Here is a 21,491-nt window from a genome sequence, read left to right as displayed (position 1 = left end):
GTACTTCACTCCATGAGTAGAATTAATTTTATCAGTGGGACTACTGGTAGTGTAATGTATTAATCAGCATGAGTGAAGGCGTCAATCTGGTCCTTTGCACCTTTGATTCCCCGTGTGTGTGTGTGTGTGTGTGTGTGTGTGTGTGTGTTGTAGGTGAGGGTGTGGTTTTTTGGTTTGTTTTTTTTGGAATACTGGAACAATAATTTCTGTGGCACAATAAATGCTATCTTTTAAGACCATATCAGTAACCCATTGCATGAAGTATATGTAGGCCATACAAGCTAAGACAGCACTCAAGCTGCGTAACTTTATGTACCTTTTACTAGACAGGCTAGTATTTCGCTATATATGTAATTGGGTAATTTGTGTGCAGTAGATTTCAATTCTAGTAAATTGAATGAAAACTATTAGTCTTGAATCACAAAACTCATGGTTTAGCACCCTTTTCCTAATATTTTCAAGCCAATGTTTCCTTTCCCTAAGAAAATATCCATTTTGCTACAAACATCTGAAGTATTTGGGATTATTATAAATACCGTATATACTCGAGTATAAGCCGAGTTTTTCAGCACAGTTTTTGTACTGAAAAATGCCCCCCTCGGCTTATACTCGAGTCAGAGAACTGAGGCGGGCAAAGCCTCAGAGGCGCGGGACCCCCCCCGCGGCTGCGGCTTCAGTCCGGGAGCCTGTGGTCTGCTGGGGACGGTCCCCAGCAGACCACAGGCTCCCAGATTGAAGCGGCAGCAGCGGCGGTTCCCCGCGCCTCTGAGGCTTTGCTCTGGCAAAGCCTCAGAGGCGCGGGACCCCCCGCGGCTGCGGCTTCAGTCCGGGAGCCTGTGGTCTGCTGGGGACCGTCCCCAGCAGACCACAGGCTCCCGGACTGAAGCCGCAGCCGCGGGAGGTCCCGTGCCTCTGAGGCTTTGCTCTGGCAAAGCCTCAGAAGCGCGGGAACCCGCCCGGTGCCCCTGGTCTGCTGGAGACGGTCTCCAGCAGACCAGGGTACCGGAGCAGCTTTCCCCCCGACTTCCGGGGCTAGACCCGGTATCTATCTTCATTTTTTACATTTACCAGTAGCTGCCTCATTTCCTACCCTAGGCTTATACTCGAATCAATACTTTTTCCCAGTTTTTTGGGGTAAAATTAGGTGCCTCGGCTTATATTCGGGTCGACTTATACTCGAGTATATACGGTAAGTCATTGTTTTTAATCATGTGGTGTTTGGTAGGATTACAATTTTTCCCCCCGACAAAACGCTCTAGGTGAGAGCTAATTTCAGGGCCATTTTTCCCCCCCAACAAATTCATCGATTTAAAATAAATAAATAAATTAAATGTGTACACACACCGCAAAACTTTCACTTTCTACTGAAATGGTCAGAGTTACTCTTTGAGGCTATTAATCTGAATGAAGTATTTACTTCTGTGTATAAAAAGTTTTTGGTTTTGTGCTTTAGTGTCTTAATCTACTTTTTTTCCTTTTATAAAGGAATGAATTAAAAAAAACCCATGAATTATGTTGTCATCGAGGATGCAGCTTTAATATCAGATTCTGAGAAATGCAAAAGTTAAACCTCTCGTAGTTACCTTAATTGATTTCCTGTGCACATTTAAGAAGTAAAATTTGTAACATGATCAGCTACATATGATGATCTCAGTTCACAGAAAAGAAAATTAGTTTTTGTGGCTTAACTCCTTTTTAGATTTTATTTTTCTGTTTTTATTAATCTCCCCAATTTTTGTCAGTTCTCAAGTAATTAACCATTTTACACCTGATTCTTTTTTCAAATGTTGTTCTTGCAGCACAATTAACTGCAATGAAGTGTTGCCTTGAAAAATAGAATCTTGTGAATATTGATAGCAGATACTAGTGGTTACTGTACCCACCAAAATGAAGCTGTTACCTTTCTGAATTCTCAAATTTACCTTGTAGTTGTCCCAATTCCTGAAGAAATTAACAGATCCATCTGTCCTTTTTTGAATAACTGCCCAGCCTCCAGGGTCCAGGTTGTTCTCACACCATAACTGTACAGGTTCATTGCTGTTTTCAGGTTTGATCATATATATCCCACTGTTGGAATGCCCAGCTTCTTTGGCTTGTTTACAGTCTTTGAATGGACCTGTTTGAAAAGTACTGCCTTAAGCTTAAACTTATTTTTTTAAATATATAGGCAGGTCATAAGCTGTATATAACATGTATTTAGTAGCATATGTACAAGAAGGCTTTGTATTGCAATGCGCAGCTTTATCTTAGAGGTGGTAAATATCTAAGATCCCATTTTATTGCTGTTTCCTAATAAAAATTGCTTATTTTCTCATTGTAAATGTGCAAATATAAATCTTCCCTGGTAAACATTGCAAAATGTCCTTTCCAGTTTATAATTTTTTTTTTAACATTTTGTCTTTCCCCCAGTAACTTTACAAATAGACCTATTTTGTGAAACGGGATGAATTTTTGGATCTTTTGCACCTTTTATTTTGGTAACTTTTCTTGACCGTGTGTATACCAGAGTTACATCTTGATCTTAGACAAGTAATGCAACTTACATTTCATAACTACTTTATTGTGTATAGCCTTACCAAACATTGGATGCTGGCTTACTTCTTCCTTATAGTGCCATGGTGTCCAACCAGTTCTGAAGCAGTAGCCACTATAGTGACTACTGCTACAACAAATTAGCCACACGCAACCGGACAAATAGCCACAAGTGGCTAGAGGCTAGCATGTTGGGCAACACGGCTATAATGTCTACTTTTGAAGTGGTCATAAAGTAAAATATGAACTGAAATTTAATTAGAAAACATTTGTCAAAATCTGCAAACAGGAACCTTTATAAAATGAATGATTTTTATACTTCCCTTTCTTGACAGTAATGATATGCATGCATACTTGTTAGCAAAGGCAGCGTGCAAGAAGTGGACTATGTGTATTTTTACAAATAGTGCTCATTTATTGAGTTTTGAACCTACAGTTATATAGAATGCAGCTACTGATCTTGAAAGTTCTCTTTTAGGTGCTGAGTACTATATTTACAAAACATAGTCTCGACTTCTGAAATAATGTGTTTGTTCAGTAGGAAACACAATCAGCTTACATTTCTGAGATCCTTGCTATATTGGTGTGTCACTCTTAGATTATAGCTGGATTTCTAATCTTTTTATCACTAATCCTCCCCTCCCCGAAGAAATTAATGCTATTAATACATCAATATAAATAGTGATTTTTGACTGGTATTAGAACATCTAATCAGTTTTTTCATAATGAGGGAGTGGATATGTTCTATTAATGGCTAGCTAGTGATGAATCCCTAAAATGCAACTTAGAAATAAAAGTTGTTTGTTATGTTTAAAGAGACTTTTTGTCGTGTTAATATAAAAATATTCATAAATTGTGCAGTTGTCCCCTATGTGCTCATGCTACATCTAAAGTAACCCTTATTGAGTTACTATTATGATACTGATTTGAAACAAATAAACGTAGCCTGCCCAATTAATAATTTAAACAAATAGCAATATAGTGATCTTTTAAATAAATATTTTGAGATGTGTATTTTTCAGTCCTATTTAATGACTAAGATGATGGACTAAGTGCAATTGTCGTAATTTGAGCTCGGCTCTGTTTTTGAATGCCAATGTGGATGTGTAATGACCTATGGTAACCCACCTGCAGAGAGAGAGAGTATATTCTGTGTGTGAGGGAAACGCAATGAAGTTTGATATCCTTTCATTGTTCTTGCTTAGTGAAGACCATTTTTACCCTTAAATCCATCTTAATGTTCTTTACCTGTTCTTTAAAAACCTGCCAGTAGTAGTCTGGTATTAAGTGTGGAAGCCTGTGACAACTGGGATATCCATAGAACTAGTCCACAGCTGTTACAAGTTGATACAGAGCTTGCATGATCATACAGTTTGATATTCTGGGCAAATAGAATCATGACTTATTTATTGCAGCTCTCAAAGAGATTGCATTCGTTATTAGCAAGTCATTAGGGCCTGTAATTCTCCAGAGTCATGCATTTTACGGGTCATGATTATTAAAAGTTTATTTAGTTATAATTATAACTACGTTGAAACATGACAAAGTTTAAAGGAGTTGGGAAAAAATAGTAACCTGATAACAGGTTACAGAAACACCAATAGAACTAAGCTCTTTGACAATTGTAAATAGTTCTGACTACTACAAGATGTTCTACAGGAATTGATTAATGGTTTCAAGAAATTGTGTTGATGTATTATCAATGTTTGTAACTGACGAGACCTTTTGTCCAAGCTAGTGGTGCATGCACACACCAGGTCTTGGCATAGTAAAGGACATGTGGCACTTTAAAGCCCCACTGGCATATGAACAATCCACTTTTACTGGTCAGAAACACTGCCAGTATACTGCAACATTAAGAAGTTTACAATGCATATGACAATAGTTCATCTAGCAAACTAATGCTTTAACACTGAAGAATTTTTACTTTAAGACTTGAAAATTGTATCTATCAGAATTCTGAGACACCTAGGTAACTAAAATAGATTTTGAAGTATAAAGACTGCTTCTTTAACAAAAAAGATGCTTAAATTTCAGAGAAATGTTAATTCTAAAATCTGAAATATAACTTGTTTAGGATTTTCTTTAAAGTTTCTCAGATTCTCCCTTGCCAGTTTTATTATTCATGAGAAATTTAAACGTGAATTTTAAAAAGTTGGATGAGTGGAAAAATAGGGTTTTTAAATAACAAACTAGGATATAAACTAAATGATTGCCGCTTCCTTCGCAATATATCCAAAGCAGTCCCTGCCTTTCGGTCATTACTTCCACCACCTTTGACAATACCTTAACAGTCTACCACTTTGAGTACCATAGTTTTCTTTGCCTTCTAAATACTTCTTCCTATCCAATGCAGCCAAAATGCTGCTGCCAAAGTCATTTCTCTTGCTTGCTGCTTTGAACCATTTTGCTTACTCTCTCTCCGTTCCCTTGCCTATTTTAATTTTCTTCATTCTTTTGTATTATGCCTGAATGTGTCCTGTTGTGAAAATTCCCTACGGCACGAGGAAATTTCTGTAAATTGGCTTAGCACAGTTTGAATGGTGTGTTTAAAAACAAACAAATAATAGTGGCTCCATGATGAATACTATTCTAAAATAATTTTTTAATTATAAAAGATGCGATAGCAGAAAAATAGAAATACTTTATAATGAAGATTGAAATACTGAAACAGTTGAACAGATCTATTACTGTAGCTAAAATACTATATTCTGTGTAGAGGGAAAGAATTTAGGATTCTCATTTCCAGGGCCATTAGAGACCAAAGCAGATGGTGGAGCTGTTTTGATTTGCTGCCAATAAGGTTGCAACAATCTGTTTACATAATAGCTTTTGACCATTGCTTAAATTCAGCTGGCATTAGTCTCTCAGGATGCAGTTTGTCTACATTTTGATGCTTAGGATTGTAGACACTGTTGAAGTAGAATATTAGAGTGGTAGAAGAGGTTTCAAAGTTATGTTGTAGAATAGAGTTGAATGAATCCAACAAATCGCTTAGCTTTGATTAATTATCCTACATCTTTCGTGGGGCAAATACATCCTTTGATGCATTGTGGCATAGGAACTATGATCCACTTTTTTGTGTTTGCTCATTCAAATACTAAGGTATATGACTTGATAAAATTTGCTCTATTAAAGTAAAGGGGTATGTTTCTATGCTAATGAAAGGAATAACATATCCAGTGTACAATTCCTATTATCACTTCATGTAGTATTATCATCCTTGAAGTCTAGTTGTGAAAATGATAATGCCCAAACGTAAATTATACCTTTCTTCCATCAGCAGATTTTTCTGTCACTCAAATTCCATCCAATTACTAAAGTTAGATGCCGGTGTAATTGAGAGCATAATATGGCCCCGTGTTTCTAAGATACAACGGTTTATTGGAAAACCATATTTTTACTACTATGAGCTGTCATTAGCATTGAAGATCCAAATACAGATATTAGAGCGGGATTCTTTTCTGATTCCTACATCAAGAAAATTAAGTTTAAATTATTATTATTTTTATCATAGCCAGAAAAGTTTACTATTTCCTCATGAAAGCCAAATACATACGTTTCTTTAATGGCTTTTGGTTTTTAAGAATTAAATACTGATATGAACAAGACTGCAATTTTGGAATTTTGCTAAATATGGACATACAGTGCCCTCTCTTTGGACATACAATGTATGTATATGTTCAAAAAATGTAAGATCTTGAGAGGAGCATAGGACCCATATCTAACTTATTTCCTTGGATGCTGTTGTTAATTTGCACTCTTTGAGATCATGTTCTAAATTATTACTATTGCAATAACAAAAATGCATTCTACGCGTGTAATTTAGCAAATGGTTGATCTCTAGCGCGTGATATTTTGGCATGTGTTGGTTGGTGACAAAGGAAAATGATGGAATGTTACCTTTTTTTTTTTAAATGGGATATAACTTTTTTTTAAAAAATCCCAAGCTTGATTTGAGTGGAACAGGTAGTTGACGCCCTAATATAGATTGTCCAGCAACTTAGTTATTGCTGAGTTACTGCAATTTGTACTTACATGTCTTTCATGAGTATTTTGGAAACAATAAAGAGAAATCCACAAATCAAGGGGGGGGGGAACTAAACTAAAAATCTGATTATAGAACAAAGATGTGTAAATGTAAATGTTAATTTGTCTTATAAGAAACACTGAAATACAGACGGAAACTATGCTTTCCTTGTTGTGATTTTAGGAGGAGTTAACACCTATGTATAGGACACAACTATCGTTAATGTGCCTAAACATTTATTTTCTAAATGCATTTATCATTTGCTCAAAACTCTCTCAATTTTTCACCTTTCTGGCTATTTCTGGTTATTTCCCAAGTCTGATCTTTGGCTTTTTTGGTGAGTTGGTTGTTTTTTGTTTTGGGGGAGTTTGGAGTTAAGGGGAGGAGTTTGGGTAAAAATGTTTCAACTGGTTTTTGAGTAGAAGAACAGTAGAGGAAAATACTTCATTCCCTTAAACTGGAAATAAGTCATAACTTTTAATAGTGAGTAATTATTCATTGGAGTAATTTACCAAGGATCATAATCAGTGTTCCCTTCACAGGTGATTAATCATCCCTTTACCCAGTCAGTCAGCATCCTGCACAGAGCCCTGAGCCTCTGACTGGGCAGTGCAGATTAATCACCTATGAAGCTGTGCTGGCCTGCAGTTTAGAGGGAACACTGGATTCTCCATCACTTGCTTTTTAAATCAAGATTGGATTTTTTTTTTGAAGATATGTACTGGGAATTATTTTGATGAAGTTCTATGAACTGTGCTATAAAGGATGTCAGACTAGATGATCATAATGGTATATAACTTTTAAAAAAGATACACAATTAAGTAAACCTTCTGGCCTTACACTTTAGGAAATTCAGTGTTCTAAAGCTTTTATTAAAGCAGCTCTGATTCAAAAACTTGGAAATAGACATTTGAAATTGGGCAGAGAGGTTGATCTTAAGGTGGAAAGATGCTTTGAATATTCCACTGAAAATTGGTTTTGATTTGACCAAGTTATGAGCAGCGGAAGACTGTAGTTCACGTACGTTTTACTTTCAACCAACAATTTAAATAAATAATATCTCTGTAGAAATTAAATTAAGTACTTAAAATAAGGCCCCGCCCTGCAGTTCAACTTGTACTGGCGTAAGAGTTCTCCTCCATAGATCCAATTAAAATGTAGGATCAGGTTTATCAATAATTTGTTTTGATAAAATAGTTCCAAATATAGATATTCAGTTTAATTTTCATGCAGAGCAATTTTGTTTTAATTTTTTATAGTAAATTAATTACCTTGCATGCAGATTTTCTCTATCTGTAAGAAGATACTTACAATTGTTGCATTTCCTTATTTCCTGTGCATTCTAACTTTTTTGCTGAGCCTGAATTTTCAGAAAGCAAATTAAGCATGTGCACATTCACAAGAATGAAAATGGCTGCACTGAAGTTTAAAATTACACATTTAAGTATATTGCTTAATTGAGTGTGCCTGAGTTAATGATTTTGCATTTACATATGTATCTTGAATTTGTATAGAAAATGTGTTTTGCCCCTTTAGGAACTTGTCTTCTGTGGGATTGACTTTTCTAATATTTTCACCTCCCTGTAAAAGTAGCTTTCTCAGTGAGCTATGAATTTTCCTCCTGACCCACCACTGAAGATACTATTACATATCCAGAAGACAATTTTATCTTTCATGTGTGCATCTTTTTTTCCTGCATTTTAACAGTATTTATCTGATGAGGACAGCCATATTGGGTTTGCTAGTCTTATTTGGCAGCCTATCCATTTGCAAATATTTTGTCATAATCTTCTAAACTAATCTGCTCTATCACATACTGGCACCTTAATTTCAGGCTTCAGAGCAAGAACTAGGAATAACTCCAATTTATTGTATACTGATACTTTAATTTTAATTATCTACATTTTACCAGCTTTGGAAATACTCAGTCCTTTTTCTTCTACTTCCATTAAGGTTGCACATTCCTAAATTTCACAGACCTCTTTATTTAAAGAAAACACTCAGCAAATTAAACTATTCATGATAGAATAAATTGACTGAGATTCCTTTATCTTAGTTTCCAGAAATGTGTAGAGGTGAGAGATTTTTTTTGATAAACGTTTTAATGAAAACATTCATATGTACTGTTGGTTTTCCTCATATGTACATACCTGTCTGTTTATAATTATAAAGCTGGGGGAATGGGTATCTGGGGAAACAATAAATCACTATGCAGTTTTGCTTTAAAGTTCTTTTTTAAAGAAAATGTTGCCGTTGCTGACTAGACATTAATACAGCTTTTTTATATATTAGCTGTGTTTCCTTTGTGTCACTTACAGATGATTAAGTTTTCATGACATCTGGCATTTCATTTGTACTCTGGGTTAACTTTTCTCCAAATCCCAAGCAAAACAGTCCTTTTTTTTTTTTTAAACAGCTGATTGGTTGTAGTGTGTGCCAAATAGCCACGCAGTATAGGTGTTCTTGCCTCAGTAACCCATTACCTCTGAATAGGGATGTAAGTGACTCAATTAGTTGCTTCCTCCCGCCCACCCTTGCTGCCTCTATCAGAGAGAGGCAGTGGAGAAAGGGGGGGGAGGAACAGGAGCCAGTACTGGGGGGAAGTGGCTTAAGAACTGGTTCCCCACAGCACTGGTAGGGTTCTTGCTACATCTCAAAAGCAGAAGGCCCTTGTACATTTCAAAAGCACAGGACCAGCAAGGGACTGCTTGACTCCCCCAGTAGCCCCATGCTCCCCACAGTGCTTCCACCAGCGAGGCTCTTGCTACATTTCAAAGATGGAGGCGTCCTTATGGACTAATCCAGTAGTCATTGGCAATTCCATCGACGGTTCGATTAATTTAAATTTAGCATCCCTACCTCTCAATGTCCAAATGAGTTTAAAACCTAGTGAAGAGCATTTTGCAATGTAAACTCATGAAAGGCAAGAAAAAAAGATGGTTACTTTGGAAAGCCTGGATTTAAAAAAAGATAATCCAAACTTTCAGGATTGAGAAGAATAAATTGCAACTGTGTGATGAAGTTGGAAATAATTTATTTATAATATATATATATATATATATATATATATAGGAATCATATCCGAGTTACAGTAACTCCCAAATGAAATGCACTTTTCTTTCATTGTCATTGGTTTTGTGTTTAAATGCTATATGAATATGTATGTAATTGGGTGAAGTAAGACAGTGAACTGAAACATTCAGCAAATCTCCTAAATGTATTGCCATGATATTTTCATAAAAAACTCAATATTGTCTTTCCTTGTTAAGTATGTTGTTTTAAATTTTAAATATCCATCGTGTAGATTTTTAAAAGGATCCCAAATGAGACAGGCACCTAACTTCAATTTTGGAGGGAGTTGGGTTGTCTTACTACCTGAGGCTCCTTTGAAATTTGCAGCCTAAAGAGGATCCTTGTAACATCAGATTGTCTTACTGTCATAAAGTCAAAATCAGCTGTAGGTTAAGATTCATTAAAGCTGGAAATATGAAAGTGCAATAATGAACAGTGAGTGTAAGTAGAACTGGAGAGAATAGCAAATATTGCTACATCCATTTACTTCCAGGAAGTTTGTCTCTCACTTTGTTTGCTATTCACAAAATTTTAATGTAACTTATGAACACTAACATTATCTACAGGTCAAGAATTAGTCATAGAAATTACTTGACAAATAAATTGGAGGAAAATCTAAATCTGATGTCAATTTATTTATGATCAGAAGAGGCTGAATTTGTTGAATAAAGTATTTATTTTGAATTATTCAATCCACTCTAGTTATGAATTAGCATTGTAAGTGGGTTGCGTATTTTGTAACATGGCATTCTCTTTATTTTGGACATAATGTTAATCAACTCACCTTCGTTGATTAAAGTTAATGGTGGTATCCTGAAAGGACTTTTTGTAGGAGAAGTAGCTGCATCAGGTGGTGGCCTTATGTCTCTGGGATAACTTGGGTCCCTCTGTATCTCATTACCTCCTAAAAGGTTGGGAGTATAATGCTGACTGTTAGGAATGTGCTGTGGCACCACCTGAACAAGAGGAGGAGATCCGTCGGTGTCCTGTCGTGACAGCATCTGCAAGCATTGCTCTTCCAATAAAGAGATAATCACAGACTGATTATTTACAAGATCAGTTAGTGATGCATATTTTATTTCAAGCTCCCTGTAACGTGTTGCCATCTTCAGCATTTCTGTTGTAACATTGAGGATTTTGTTTTCCAGTTGGGAAAGCTCAAGTGAATTATCACGCTTTCGTATTATCTCATGCAAGAGCTGCATGTAAAGCTGAGTGACCCGGGAGTTCATGTTACGGCTTTCTTTTCTCAGCAATTTTACCTCATTCACAATATTTCCATCCACATCCACCACTAGCTGCAAGATATCAATCTCCCGCTTCTGCTTGGACAATACTTCCTTCAGGTTCTCTATGTCCATCCTTGTGATTTCATCTTTTCTGTTATCTGCTCCTAGTCCTTTGGTGTTTACACAAATTGGTCCTGTTATTTTTTGTTCAGGAACCAAGAACGTGTAACCACATTTTTTCCCTTCCTCTCCACCGTCTGTTGAACGAGGGTGTCTCTTTGGGGATATTTTATTGAGTTTAGACTTTTCTATACAGTGTCCTGTAGACAGTAGTAGGAATAACAACACACTCAAAGTCCATGTAGATCTCTTCATTTTGAGGTGAACGTAGAAGACTAATCATTGGATAAATAGAAAGAAAGTTAATATGAATCCAGTTTCACACCATGGAAGAGTACTAATTTTTACTTATGACACAAATGCAACCGAGACTTCTCTGCTATAGATATTGGCCAAGCTGACATTTTCTTACCATGTTAAAAATTAATATCACAAAATTGCTTATTTATTTGGAATTACATCACACTGACCAACTTGCCTCCTTTCTTGAGGCATATTAAGACCTGAAAGATTTCAAGCAGTAGGTATTTTTTGGCTTAATTCAAATGAATAAATGTTCAGAAAACAAGCACCAGTATATTCAGGTAAAAAAGTAGGTTTTGGTCATAAGCCTGACTGCATGCACATATTTATAAATATTAAAATACAAATTGGAATATTGTAAAATACTTTTGTAGCTCCCTTCCCCAGCAAATTCTGATTTGGGCTTTCTAAAAAATCTGAAGCTGAAACTATTTTTATAATTTGTGTAATATTAGCTTTAATACTACATATTTTATACTTAGGTCTATAGCAAGATTTATAACTAGTGGTCTTGAAGATCACTATATCATGGCTTGCATAATTTTGCAAGTACTATTAAAATGTATTCAAGAAAATTTGGTTAGTAGGAAAAGATCATGATGGGATTAGCTGTGAGATCATATGCCCTGACTTGATTAAAATGTGTCATAGCCTGTCTTCATTCATAAATGAAAACAAGTAAGTGATTAACTTTGTTTTTGTGAAACTAAATGTTTTCTTTTCTTCAGTAGGAAATTAGTTTGGGATCATTAGATGTTTAATATTGACCACTAAACATTACAGAACATTGAACCTGCAAGCGGGGACTACCCAGACTAGTTAGTGTGCAATGTGTTGCTTTACTTGAGAATATTCACACCCCATCCGTGTACATTACTGCACCTTGTGGACAAGCCCACCATTTTAATGAAAATTCTGATGAAACGGTTCATTAACAAAGCATATTAAACTTCTGTGAAATTTTCTCCTATAAATTTGGTTTCTACTCTGAGGTATAGTAAAACAAATATACCACAACACTACAAATCATGGTTGAATGAAATATGATAAAAGGGGAAAAACATTTCCCACAAATGGTTTTGTATTTCAAATTATATTTTCTTCAAGTTAGTTTACTTTTCACAAAACACAAGAGTTGGCTTATGAACTACATCCTGGCAGAAGTGAAGAAACAATAGGAACATACTGTTAAAGTTATGAATGCTTTTAGGTGCCCTAAAGACTATTATGGGTTTTTTATTACCAATTTTTTGCCTTTAATAAACTGTCTTTTTCTTAATGTATTTAAGTTTTTGTCATTATTCCAGGTAACGTGTAAACAAGCATCCCATTAATCTGTAAAAATATCAAGCATGTTTTATCAGCTGTAACTAGTATACGCCTTTTTAAACATGTCACATTAAAATAACGTATTTACTTAAATTATGTAGGGAAAGAAGAATGCATTGACAAATCTGAGAACTATTGATTACATTTTTCCATTTCTCTGTTTTGATGTTTGAGGTTATAAATAGGGAGTGGTACTCAAACCCAGAATAAATTAACTATTTTTTTATCTTTGACTAATTGACTTGTGGGAAGGTGATGGCTTCAGAGTTGATTCTCTTGTCAAAGGAGATCTCTCTACTCTATTGGCGCTTGTCTTGGCTATGGGTGAAGCTGAAACTAATTTTTCCTCCTCAGCCTAATCAGCGGATTGTACAAGATACTGCACCGTGGTCTCTGTGTGATTTATCTAAGTCAGCAGAGTAAAACTGAACAGTTCATCAGTTTCATGCTACACTTGCAACTCCTGCACAAATGCTTTATGTAAGGGTACGTCTAGACTATATGCCTCTGTCTCCAGAGGCATATAGATTAGGCTACCAGACATAGTAAAATGAAGCGGCAATTTAAATAATCGCCGCTTCATTTAAATTTACATGGCTGCCGCGCTGAGCCGACAAACAGCTGATCAGCTGTTTGTCGGCTCAGCGCGATAGTCTGGATGTGTGGGTGTCGACATCAAAGGTATTTGTCGACCACCCAGGTATGCCTCCTGGGATGAGGTATACCTGGGTGGTCGACAAATACCTTTGATGTTGCCACCCGCGCGTCCAGACTATTGCGCTGAGCCGACAAACAGCTGATCAGCTGTTTGTCGGCTCAGCGCGGCAGCCATGTAAATTTAAATGAAGCGGCGATTATTTAAATCGCCGCTTCATTTTACTGTGTCTGGTAGCCTAATCTACATGCCTCTGGAGACAGAGGCATGTAGTCTAGACGTACCCTAAAAGTATCAACCCAGTCACAATCCTCCCTTTCAGGTGTAGGTATCCCTTGATACAATAGATGCCCCACTAAACCCCATTTTCATTGGGCAATCCCTGATTGGAAACAGCTGTTCTGCATCCCACGACCAACAAAACTAAACTGGCAAAGTCCAGAGAGAGACAGAGACTTGTCATTTAGAAGAAAAAATACCCTTAAACCTAAAGGAAGGTGCACTAGGATGCGATTCACTTAGCCACAACTTCTTGTCTTACCTGCGCTATTCACTAATGCTAGGATTGTAAAATGGATAAAAGTTGGAACACTCCTTAGTAGGGAAGGAAAGAGGACAAGTAGAACTTACTTTACTTACCTGATTTTACAGATTGGATGGCAAATGAGATGTTGCACAAAATCATTTCTGGTAGTCGTGGAAAGAAACCAGATCTCTAAGTGAACAATATTTGAGTTTGCCATGCTTAAACAAAAGGCCTTTCGAAGTAAAAGTGACAAATCTATGGTTGCCCTATTTATAGTCACTGCTCTAGTCACTGTATCTCACAGCCCAGGAACTAAACCTAGGCATATTGATTCCCAATATTCTGTTGCTGTCTAGCAAATAATTGTGTAAACTACTGGTGTATTGGCAGGTTCCCCTCTATGATTTGGCCCATATGAAGGATGCCTATTTCTGTTGTCAATTACTCTTTAGCTTAAATTGTAGAGATCTGTGCTATTTATCTCCTGGTTTCAAAAACTGTTGATGACACACGCAGGAAAATACTGCATGTGGCCATGTAATAAAAGGTTACAGTGTATTTGAACAAGGTGTCAGAATTCAGGCTGCTGTTAGGAAATGCTAGAATTAAGATGACTGATTTTGAGTAATTGATTTTGCAAATTTCACATTTTAACATTGTTTTAACATTCAAGACCGTCTCTTAGTCAATGAATTTAGAACATTTACAAAAACAATAGTAATGAAAATGTAATTGAAATAATTTAAATGTTTATATTCATGCATATTTATATACTGCAACTGTTTTTTCAAAAACAAAGCATTCAGAAAGAAAATACATAATTTTAAATACTTTTTCCATAAATGGAAGTTATGTGTTAAATATATAACATCTTCTAAAGCAGTGTTTCTTAAACTGTTCCAGGGCACATTGGTGTGCTGTGGAGAACAGAGTTCAAAATGGCCACCCTTAAAGGAGTAGATGACTTTTTTCTGTTGCTCAATAACTCCCCTCCCCCCACACACACACACTCCCCCCCACCCCCCCCCCAACAAAAAAATCCTTGGTGTTCCTCAAAAAGAAAATTGTTTGGTGTTCTTCGGTCTTAAAAAGTTTAAGAAACACTGTTCTAAAGGTACACTGTCTATGAAGTCAGTAGACAATAGCAATGTTTTTTGTCATGCCATATTTCAGAACAAGTTATGGGGTAATCCTAGTGAAAAGGACAAAAAGTCATAGTTATGTTACACTGTATCACTCATCTGTGTAGCCTAATACATATGAAGGTAATCGCCTCTCCCACATGTGTAATGAACGTAAAAAAATTGTGCAATGCTTAGTGTTGAAAGCTCAAGGTAAACTTTTAGGTGAGCCATGGTAAAAATATCAGAAATTAGCGCCATTTTGTGTCATATACTGTATTTTTCAATAGTCCCTGGACCAACTGAATTAATCAAAATAAACTTGTAAACCCAACCTGGCTCTCTTAAATCTCAAATAATTTTATAACTGCGGTGGATGGAGATCTTAGAAATATTCTCTGTCAATACTATGCTCTAGTCCTTTGCACACAGACATTTTAAAAATAATCTTGTAAAATTAAAGTATGAATATTATGGAATTCATGGTAACTGTCTCAGACACATCCTAAATAACCATTTTTAAATAACTGAAAAAATTAAATAAAATTGGTATACTAAAATACAAGTAATACATGTTTTTAATAGTAAATGCACAGCAATAAAGCACTTAGTCCAATCAGATATTCTGCAGTAATCTACTTTTGTACATTTTTAATGAACTAATTACATATATATGTCTGTCCTGTAAACATGTAGTGCTCCCACTTTATTCATATGATGAATGATGTACCAAATATACTGAAGTGATTTTAGGATTGGAGCTATAGACATTGTCTGACCGTAAATGAAACTAAACGATCTAAAATAGAATAACCAAATGTACAGTTGCTCAAGCTGTGTTTTAGAACTCTAAAATAAACACGTTACAAGCTTTCGCTATATGGACAGCTGGTCTGAAACTAAGATGTGTCTATAAACATGCAAAGAAGAGTTTCTTTTAAGACACAGACATCATTGTTAACCTGTGTGCTGTTACAGACGCTTCCAACTGTGAAAACTTTGGCTCCCTTATGTGTGTGTGTGTTATTCAACAGTTCAATACAGATGTTGGTGACTGACACAGCTGGGGTTCCTAATAAGGTTGTAATAACGAATTATTCTTCATGTGGTTCTGCATATTCTCTCACCAAATAGTAAAATCTTCTCCAAGCAGTGGCCATTGGAGTGCACTTGTGCCCCTCTTCTATCTCTCCTCAGTCTTTCTCAGCATTTTGAGAATGAGGCTATATTGGGGACACTGTAATGTCTATCGCTTCATTTCCTACCGACCTTTGCACGAGATCAAAGTGAACTGTTTCAGTCTGTTTGAATCTGGGAATTTTCTTTATTGATAGTGCCTTCGGTAATTTATAGTTTTTAGTTGTTCGTTTAAGTATAGTGATAAGTGTAGGCAATTTAGTACAGTTGGTAGGCTTGCTTCTATGCAATGATGAAACCAAAGAACGAGCCAGGATTTAAGAGACGTGTTTAATACACAGCTATCTTCCTGGTGCAGGATGAACATTTTAGGAGCCTGAAGTGCACGTGAAGGCTGTTCTTCTGGGTGTTCGTTTGCAGAACTTTCACATCCAGAGGCACAGTGCTTCTAATTAAGGAAGTGCAGGTTCTTCTACTTAAGGAAGATCTAGCTGCAAAACCTTGTTTTGAATGATTGTTTGATTCATAGCTTTAGCTGTTGCAACTGTGAGTTCAGCTTTGAAGACCCAGACATCTGAAGCTGAGTATTTCTCCAAATCTGGTACTCTCCAGGTCAATGAGATAGGAGTGGAGGACAGAGCCAATCTGAGGAGATCTTTTACTGTGGTGACAGATACTCACCATCCAGTGTCTCAATGGTTCTCTGATTTGACCGAGAGGCAGTTGATAAGGAAGAAACAGGCTTCACCACCTCTGCAATCGGCATTCATTCCTTATGAAGAAAAGAGCAGAGGAGACTCACTTTTTCTGTGAGTTCATCTATTCTGCGTTGTCCTGAGAGACTCCTTATAAAATGATCAAGGACAATCTTTTTCTCTCCTTTTATTTCTTTTCCCCTTTTTTTCAGTCTCATGCTCCAGTTCAGTGTTTCCCAAATGGTGTCCCGCGGAACCCCAGGGTTCTCCGACATGAAAATAAGGGTTTAAGGAGAAAATTCCATTACAATAACATTTTAGGATTTAAAAAAAAAATTAAGCATTAATTAATTTTATTGAAAAGTTTTCATTTGTGTTTGCCATGATGTGTTCCTGTGTAATGCCAGCTTAGCCAGAGAGTGGGGACGATGATGCCACTACTCAGCATTGCGTGCGCAGTCAGTTAGTGTTGCGATCGTCTGTTATATACCACCGTAAATCCCCGTTCTCACTCAGGGAGTGTGGATCACGTGGGTGACTGAATATGTATATACTAGCGCTGCGTCAGACAAAGTTGAAGCTTCAGCTGTCAAACTGGTTGCTGCTGTTAGGGGTTACACAAAATTCTTTCTTGTTTAAAAGGGTTCTGTGGTCAAACGAAATTGGGAAACATTGCTCTAATTGATGCAGTCCGTGGTGCATCAAAGATCGGATCCTGATTTTGAGGAAGAATTAAGAGACCTGATTTATTCCAGTTCATAGTTACTCATCTAGAGTTCCCTGACTTCTTTTTTTTTTTTTTGCTCCTTCTAAAAGTATATTTCCTATTGTAGAGACTGCCAGTAATGGAATCCATGGTCCTATTCGGTTCCATCAAAGGACTGAGAAACCATGTTTCATCTAATAAGGGATATGTCTGCAGCTCAGAAAGTTGTTCCTGATATGCTATCTGAAGAAGATGAGGAGCTCCTTTTTGAATGAGAACTGAAAAATGAATTTGATATCAGTTTATCACCTGATGAACTGGTGGGTGTGGCTTCTGCTTTTTCTCCTTCTGAAGCCACTCTACAGTCTTATGACGTGATAGATCAGATGGTATCCACATTAAGCCTGTTTTTGGTGATTGTGGAGGAAACCTCCCATATGGTATTCAATATTCTTGGGGCTACATCAAGAAATCAGCTGTCACTGTCGATTCTGGTTGGTTCTTCACAGCCTAAGATTGTTTGAGCAATTCCTGCTTCTTGCCATCTTCTTTCCAAAAAAGTGGACAAACTGTATCTGATGCCCCATGAGAAGTTTTCTTAGTTTGATACGTATCCTGTGCCTTAACTCGCTGGTGGGGGCTGCCAATCAAGAGGCTTAGGTCCATCCAAGCCCACTCCAACTCCTACTGATGCAGAGGAAAAGAAAACTGAATCTGGGAGATTTTTTTTTTCATGACTCTTCTTGCAGGATAAGGATGGCTAGTTACCAGGCAACGATGACCCATTATTGGTTCCATCCATGTAAAAAGATGGCTGTGTTTGTCCAAGATGATGAAAGAAGACTCATGAATGCTATTTTCACAACAGAACAGAGTGGCAAAGCATGGTCTAATTTGGATGCTTTGGACTTTTCCACTAGAGCATTGACTTCCACAGTTAACTTGATCATGCTTGGCTGTGTTCTTCTTCCCATTGCTGTGATCACAAGAATTCAACTGGAAGATCTCCCCTTTCAAAGGGGAGCTTTTCTGCAAGAAAACAGGTGAAGTGTTGGAAAAATTGAAGGAGACTAGCTCCACTGCTCAGTCACTGGGTCTTTATCTCTGTGTTAAAAGTAATCCTTCTATGTTTTCTTTCTGCTGTCAGGCAGTTTCACCTTCATTCTTAGTATTGCTGATAACATGACTTGAGGAAAAACTATCAGCAAGCTATGTCTTTATGCCAAAATCCGCATAAAACCAGGTCCTAAGAGGAAACAACTTGCCCCTTCCTTTTTGTCTTCCTTTGAATGCCAGGCATTGGTTTTCATGTGAGGATTGAGTCTCATGGAACAATCAGTGAAAACAATATTTTCTTTTATTTGGAGACAAGCTATCCTAATTCATGAATAAATGGAGATTTATTGCATAGGAGAACTGGGTCCTAAAAGTTGCATAGACTGTGTCTTTCAATTCAGAAAAACGATCATCTTTCAATTTGCCACCTTCTAACCGTTTCAGGAAACCTTCTCACAAGGCTATTCTACTTGTGGAAGTACAAAAGTTGTTCCTGATAGGAACTGTCAAGAAGATACTTAAACATCTGTCGGATCATGGTTTTTATGCATATTTTCATATTTCTCTCCAACATTCATCAAAAATATCTCCATTTCAGTGCTAAGAATCTGTAAGTGCCTTACTCTGGTAGCAGCACATCTGAGGAAGTACAGTATTTTTGGTTAGTCATATTTGGACAATTGGTTGCTGAAGTAAGCTGCATGCAAAGATCTGTTTCTGTACATCAGTTGTATAACCTTTCTTCTTTTGGATCTGGATCTGCTTCTGAATGACAAAAAATTGAATTTCTGACCAACCAGAGAATTCTTGTTATAGGTACTGTGTTGGACTTGGTAATAAGGAATGTTTTTCTGTCATGGGACAGTTTTCTGAAAATGAGAAGTCTGTTTTGGAAATACAAACTTGTCAAATCTGGATAGTTATCTGCCTTGGTCTCATGGATTGAATGGCACGGCACCTATTACTTATGTAATTGTTTACTCATCTCAGAAAGAGGCTGATGCAGCACTAGATATCTCAAATCTAAAAACACTATGTAGACAGACTTCAGATTTTGTCACCATGCCTGGTGATTAGTCCAAATTAATTAAAACAATCATGATTACAAAAGTTAATTGCAGTTTTAATCACCACACTAAACAATAAATACCAATTGAAATGTAGTAAATATTTTTGGATGTTTTTCTACATTTTTAATGACAGAACATGAAGTGTACAGTGCTCACTTCAAAAAAAATTTACTCAATTCAAATATTTGAATAGTAAAAATGATAAACAAAAGAAATAGTATTTTTCAGTTTACCTCATACAGGTACAATAGTACAATTTCTTTATCATGAAAGTGCAACTTACAAATGTAGATTATAACATAACTGCACTCAAAAGTAAAACAGTACAAAACTTTAGAACTTACAAGTACACTCAATCCTACTTATTCAGCCAGTCACTTAGGCCAGTTTACACTACACCCAGGAGGTCAGCTTGAGTTACGTAACTCCAGCTACATGAATAACGTAGCTGGAGTCAACGTACCTTAAACCGAGTTTGGCACCATCTCCACAGTGAGAGGTCAATGGGAGAAACGTTCCCATCAACTTCCCTTACTCTTCACGACAGCGAGGACTACGAGTGCTCATGGCAGCACTCAGTATTCGATTTAGCAGGTCTTTTCTAGACCCACTAAATTGAACCTCAGATCAATCACCAGAGCATCAGTGCTCCAGTATGTGGAGATGCGGCCTAAAATAACAAATGTACATTTACAAAAGATAATGCTACCAGGTTCTTATTTACAATGTTACTTGAAAGTGAGAAGAGGGTTCACATGGCATATTTGTACCAGGCTTTGCAAGGAATGTACATGCCAGATACACTATACACACTTCATAGTTCATTCTTTAGCCATCTTCATAGTTCAGCCACCATTCCAAAGGACATATGTTATTAAATTTATGACTCAACTGCTTGGGAGAGAATTGTATATCTCCTGTACTTTGTTTTATCTGCATTTTGAGATGTTACAGCAGTCTCGGATTATGACCCAGCAAGTTACTCACTACAGATTTGACCAAATTTAAAGACTGAATCAATGCAAGATTTCTAAAGATAGCAACACACTTGGCCCAAGGGTTAAAAGTCTGAAGTGCCTTCCATAAATCTGAGGGACAAGGTGTTGGAAAATGCTTTGAAAAGTCTTTAAAAGAACAACACCATGGAAACTACAGAACCTGAATGCCCTCCCTCCCCCCCAAAAAATCAATCTTCAGCTGGTGGCATGTGACGGATAGGAGGAAAATGTACATGAGTTGATCCGTATGACTCTGGAACATTTATTGAGCAGAACCCACTAAAAACCAGGATGGATGTATATCCTCTGGAATGGTGAATCTTTAGTACATTTGGTACATAAAGCACGTGTTGCAAAATATTTAACTTTCAGTTGTCATTGTAAACAAGAAGCAGACAGCATTTTTTCCCTACAAACTTAAACTTGTTTGTCTGAGTGGAGGAGGAGGACTGAGTGGACTTGCAGGCTCTAAACTTTTACATTTTCGAGTGCCATTATTTTTTGTAAATCTACATTTGTAAGTACAGCTTTCATGAAATGAGATTGCACTACAGAATTTGTAATAAGACCTGAAAAATGCCATCTTTTTTACAGTGCAAATATTTGTAGTAAAAAATAGTGAGCACTATTCATTTCATATTCTGTGTTGAAATCGAAAACATTTGAAAGGGTAGAAAACATAAAAATATAAATGGCATTCTATTGTTTAACAGTGCAATTAATGTTTTAAATCATTGAGGCCTATTTCTAAATTTGTTGAGGAGAAGGATGGACAGATCAAATGTTCTGAGAGGTGATTTGTTCAATCTACCTTCACCATTGGTCACCATAACTTCAGATTATTAATCAATTTGGAACACATTTAGGTTGTGTACAATTCAAATACACTGAGCTTTTCAGGAAATCCAGCTA

At 36.6% G+C, this 21,491-nt stretch overlaps 2 protein-coding genes across 9 annotated transcripts in view; one reads left to right on the top strand and one right to left on the bottom strand.

Moving 5' to 3' along the window:
- Positions 1–21,491, top strand: part of RALGPS2 (Ral GEF with PH domain and SH3 binding motif 2) — a 214,042-nt gene that overhangs the window by 105,363 nt on the left and 87,188 nt on the right. The window lies entirely within an intron of this gene.
- The window catches only part of ANGPTL1 (angiopoietin like 1), a 39,123-nt gene that overhangs the window by 9,409 nt on the left and 8,223 nt on the right, over positions 1–21,491 (bottom strand). For both annotated transcript variants that reach the window (XM_006126957.4, XM_089780607.1), the window contains 2 exons: positions 10,419–11,258; positions 1,923–2,116 (listed from right to left, as the gene is read on the bottom strand). In XM_006126957.4, coding sequence (XP_006127019.1) covers positions 1,923–2,116; positions 10,419–11,238 — 1,014 coding nt within the window. In that variant the 5' untranslated portion in view covers positions 11,239–11,258. Of the gene's footprint in view, positions 1–1,922; positions 2,117–10,418; positions 11,259–21,491 lie in introns of those variants that run through there.

Source organism: Pelodiscus sinensis, chromosome 9 (assembly GCF_052426305.1).
Source record: "Pelodiscus sinensis isolate ZL-2025 chromosome 9, ASM5242630v1, whole genome shotgun sequence".
NCBI classification, from domain to species: domain Eukaryota; kingdom Metazoa; phylum Chordata; order Testudines; family Trionychidae; genus Pelodiscus; species Pelodiscus sinensis.
This window is presented reverse-complemented; position numbering and strand designations above follow the sequence as displayed.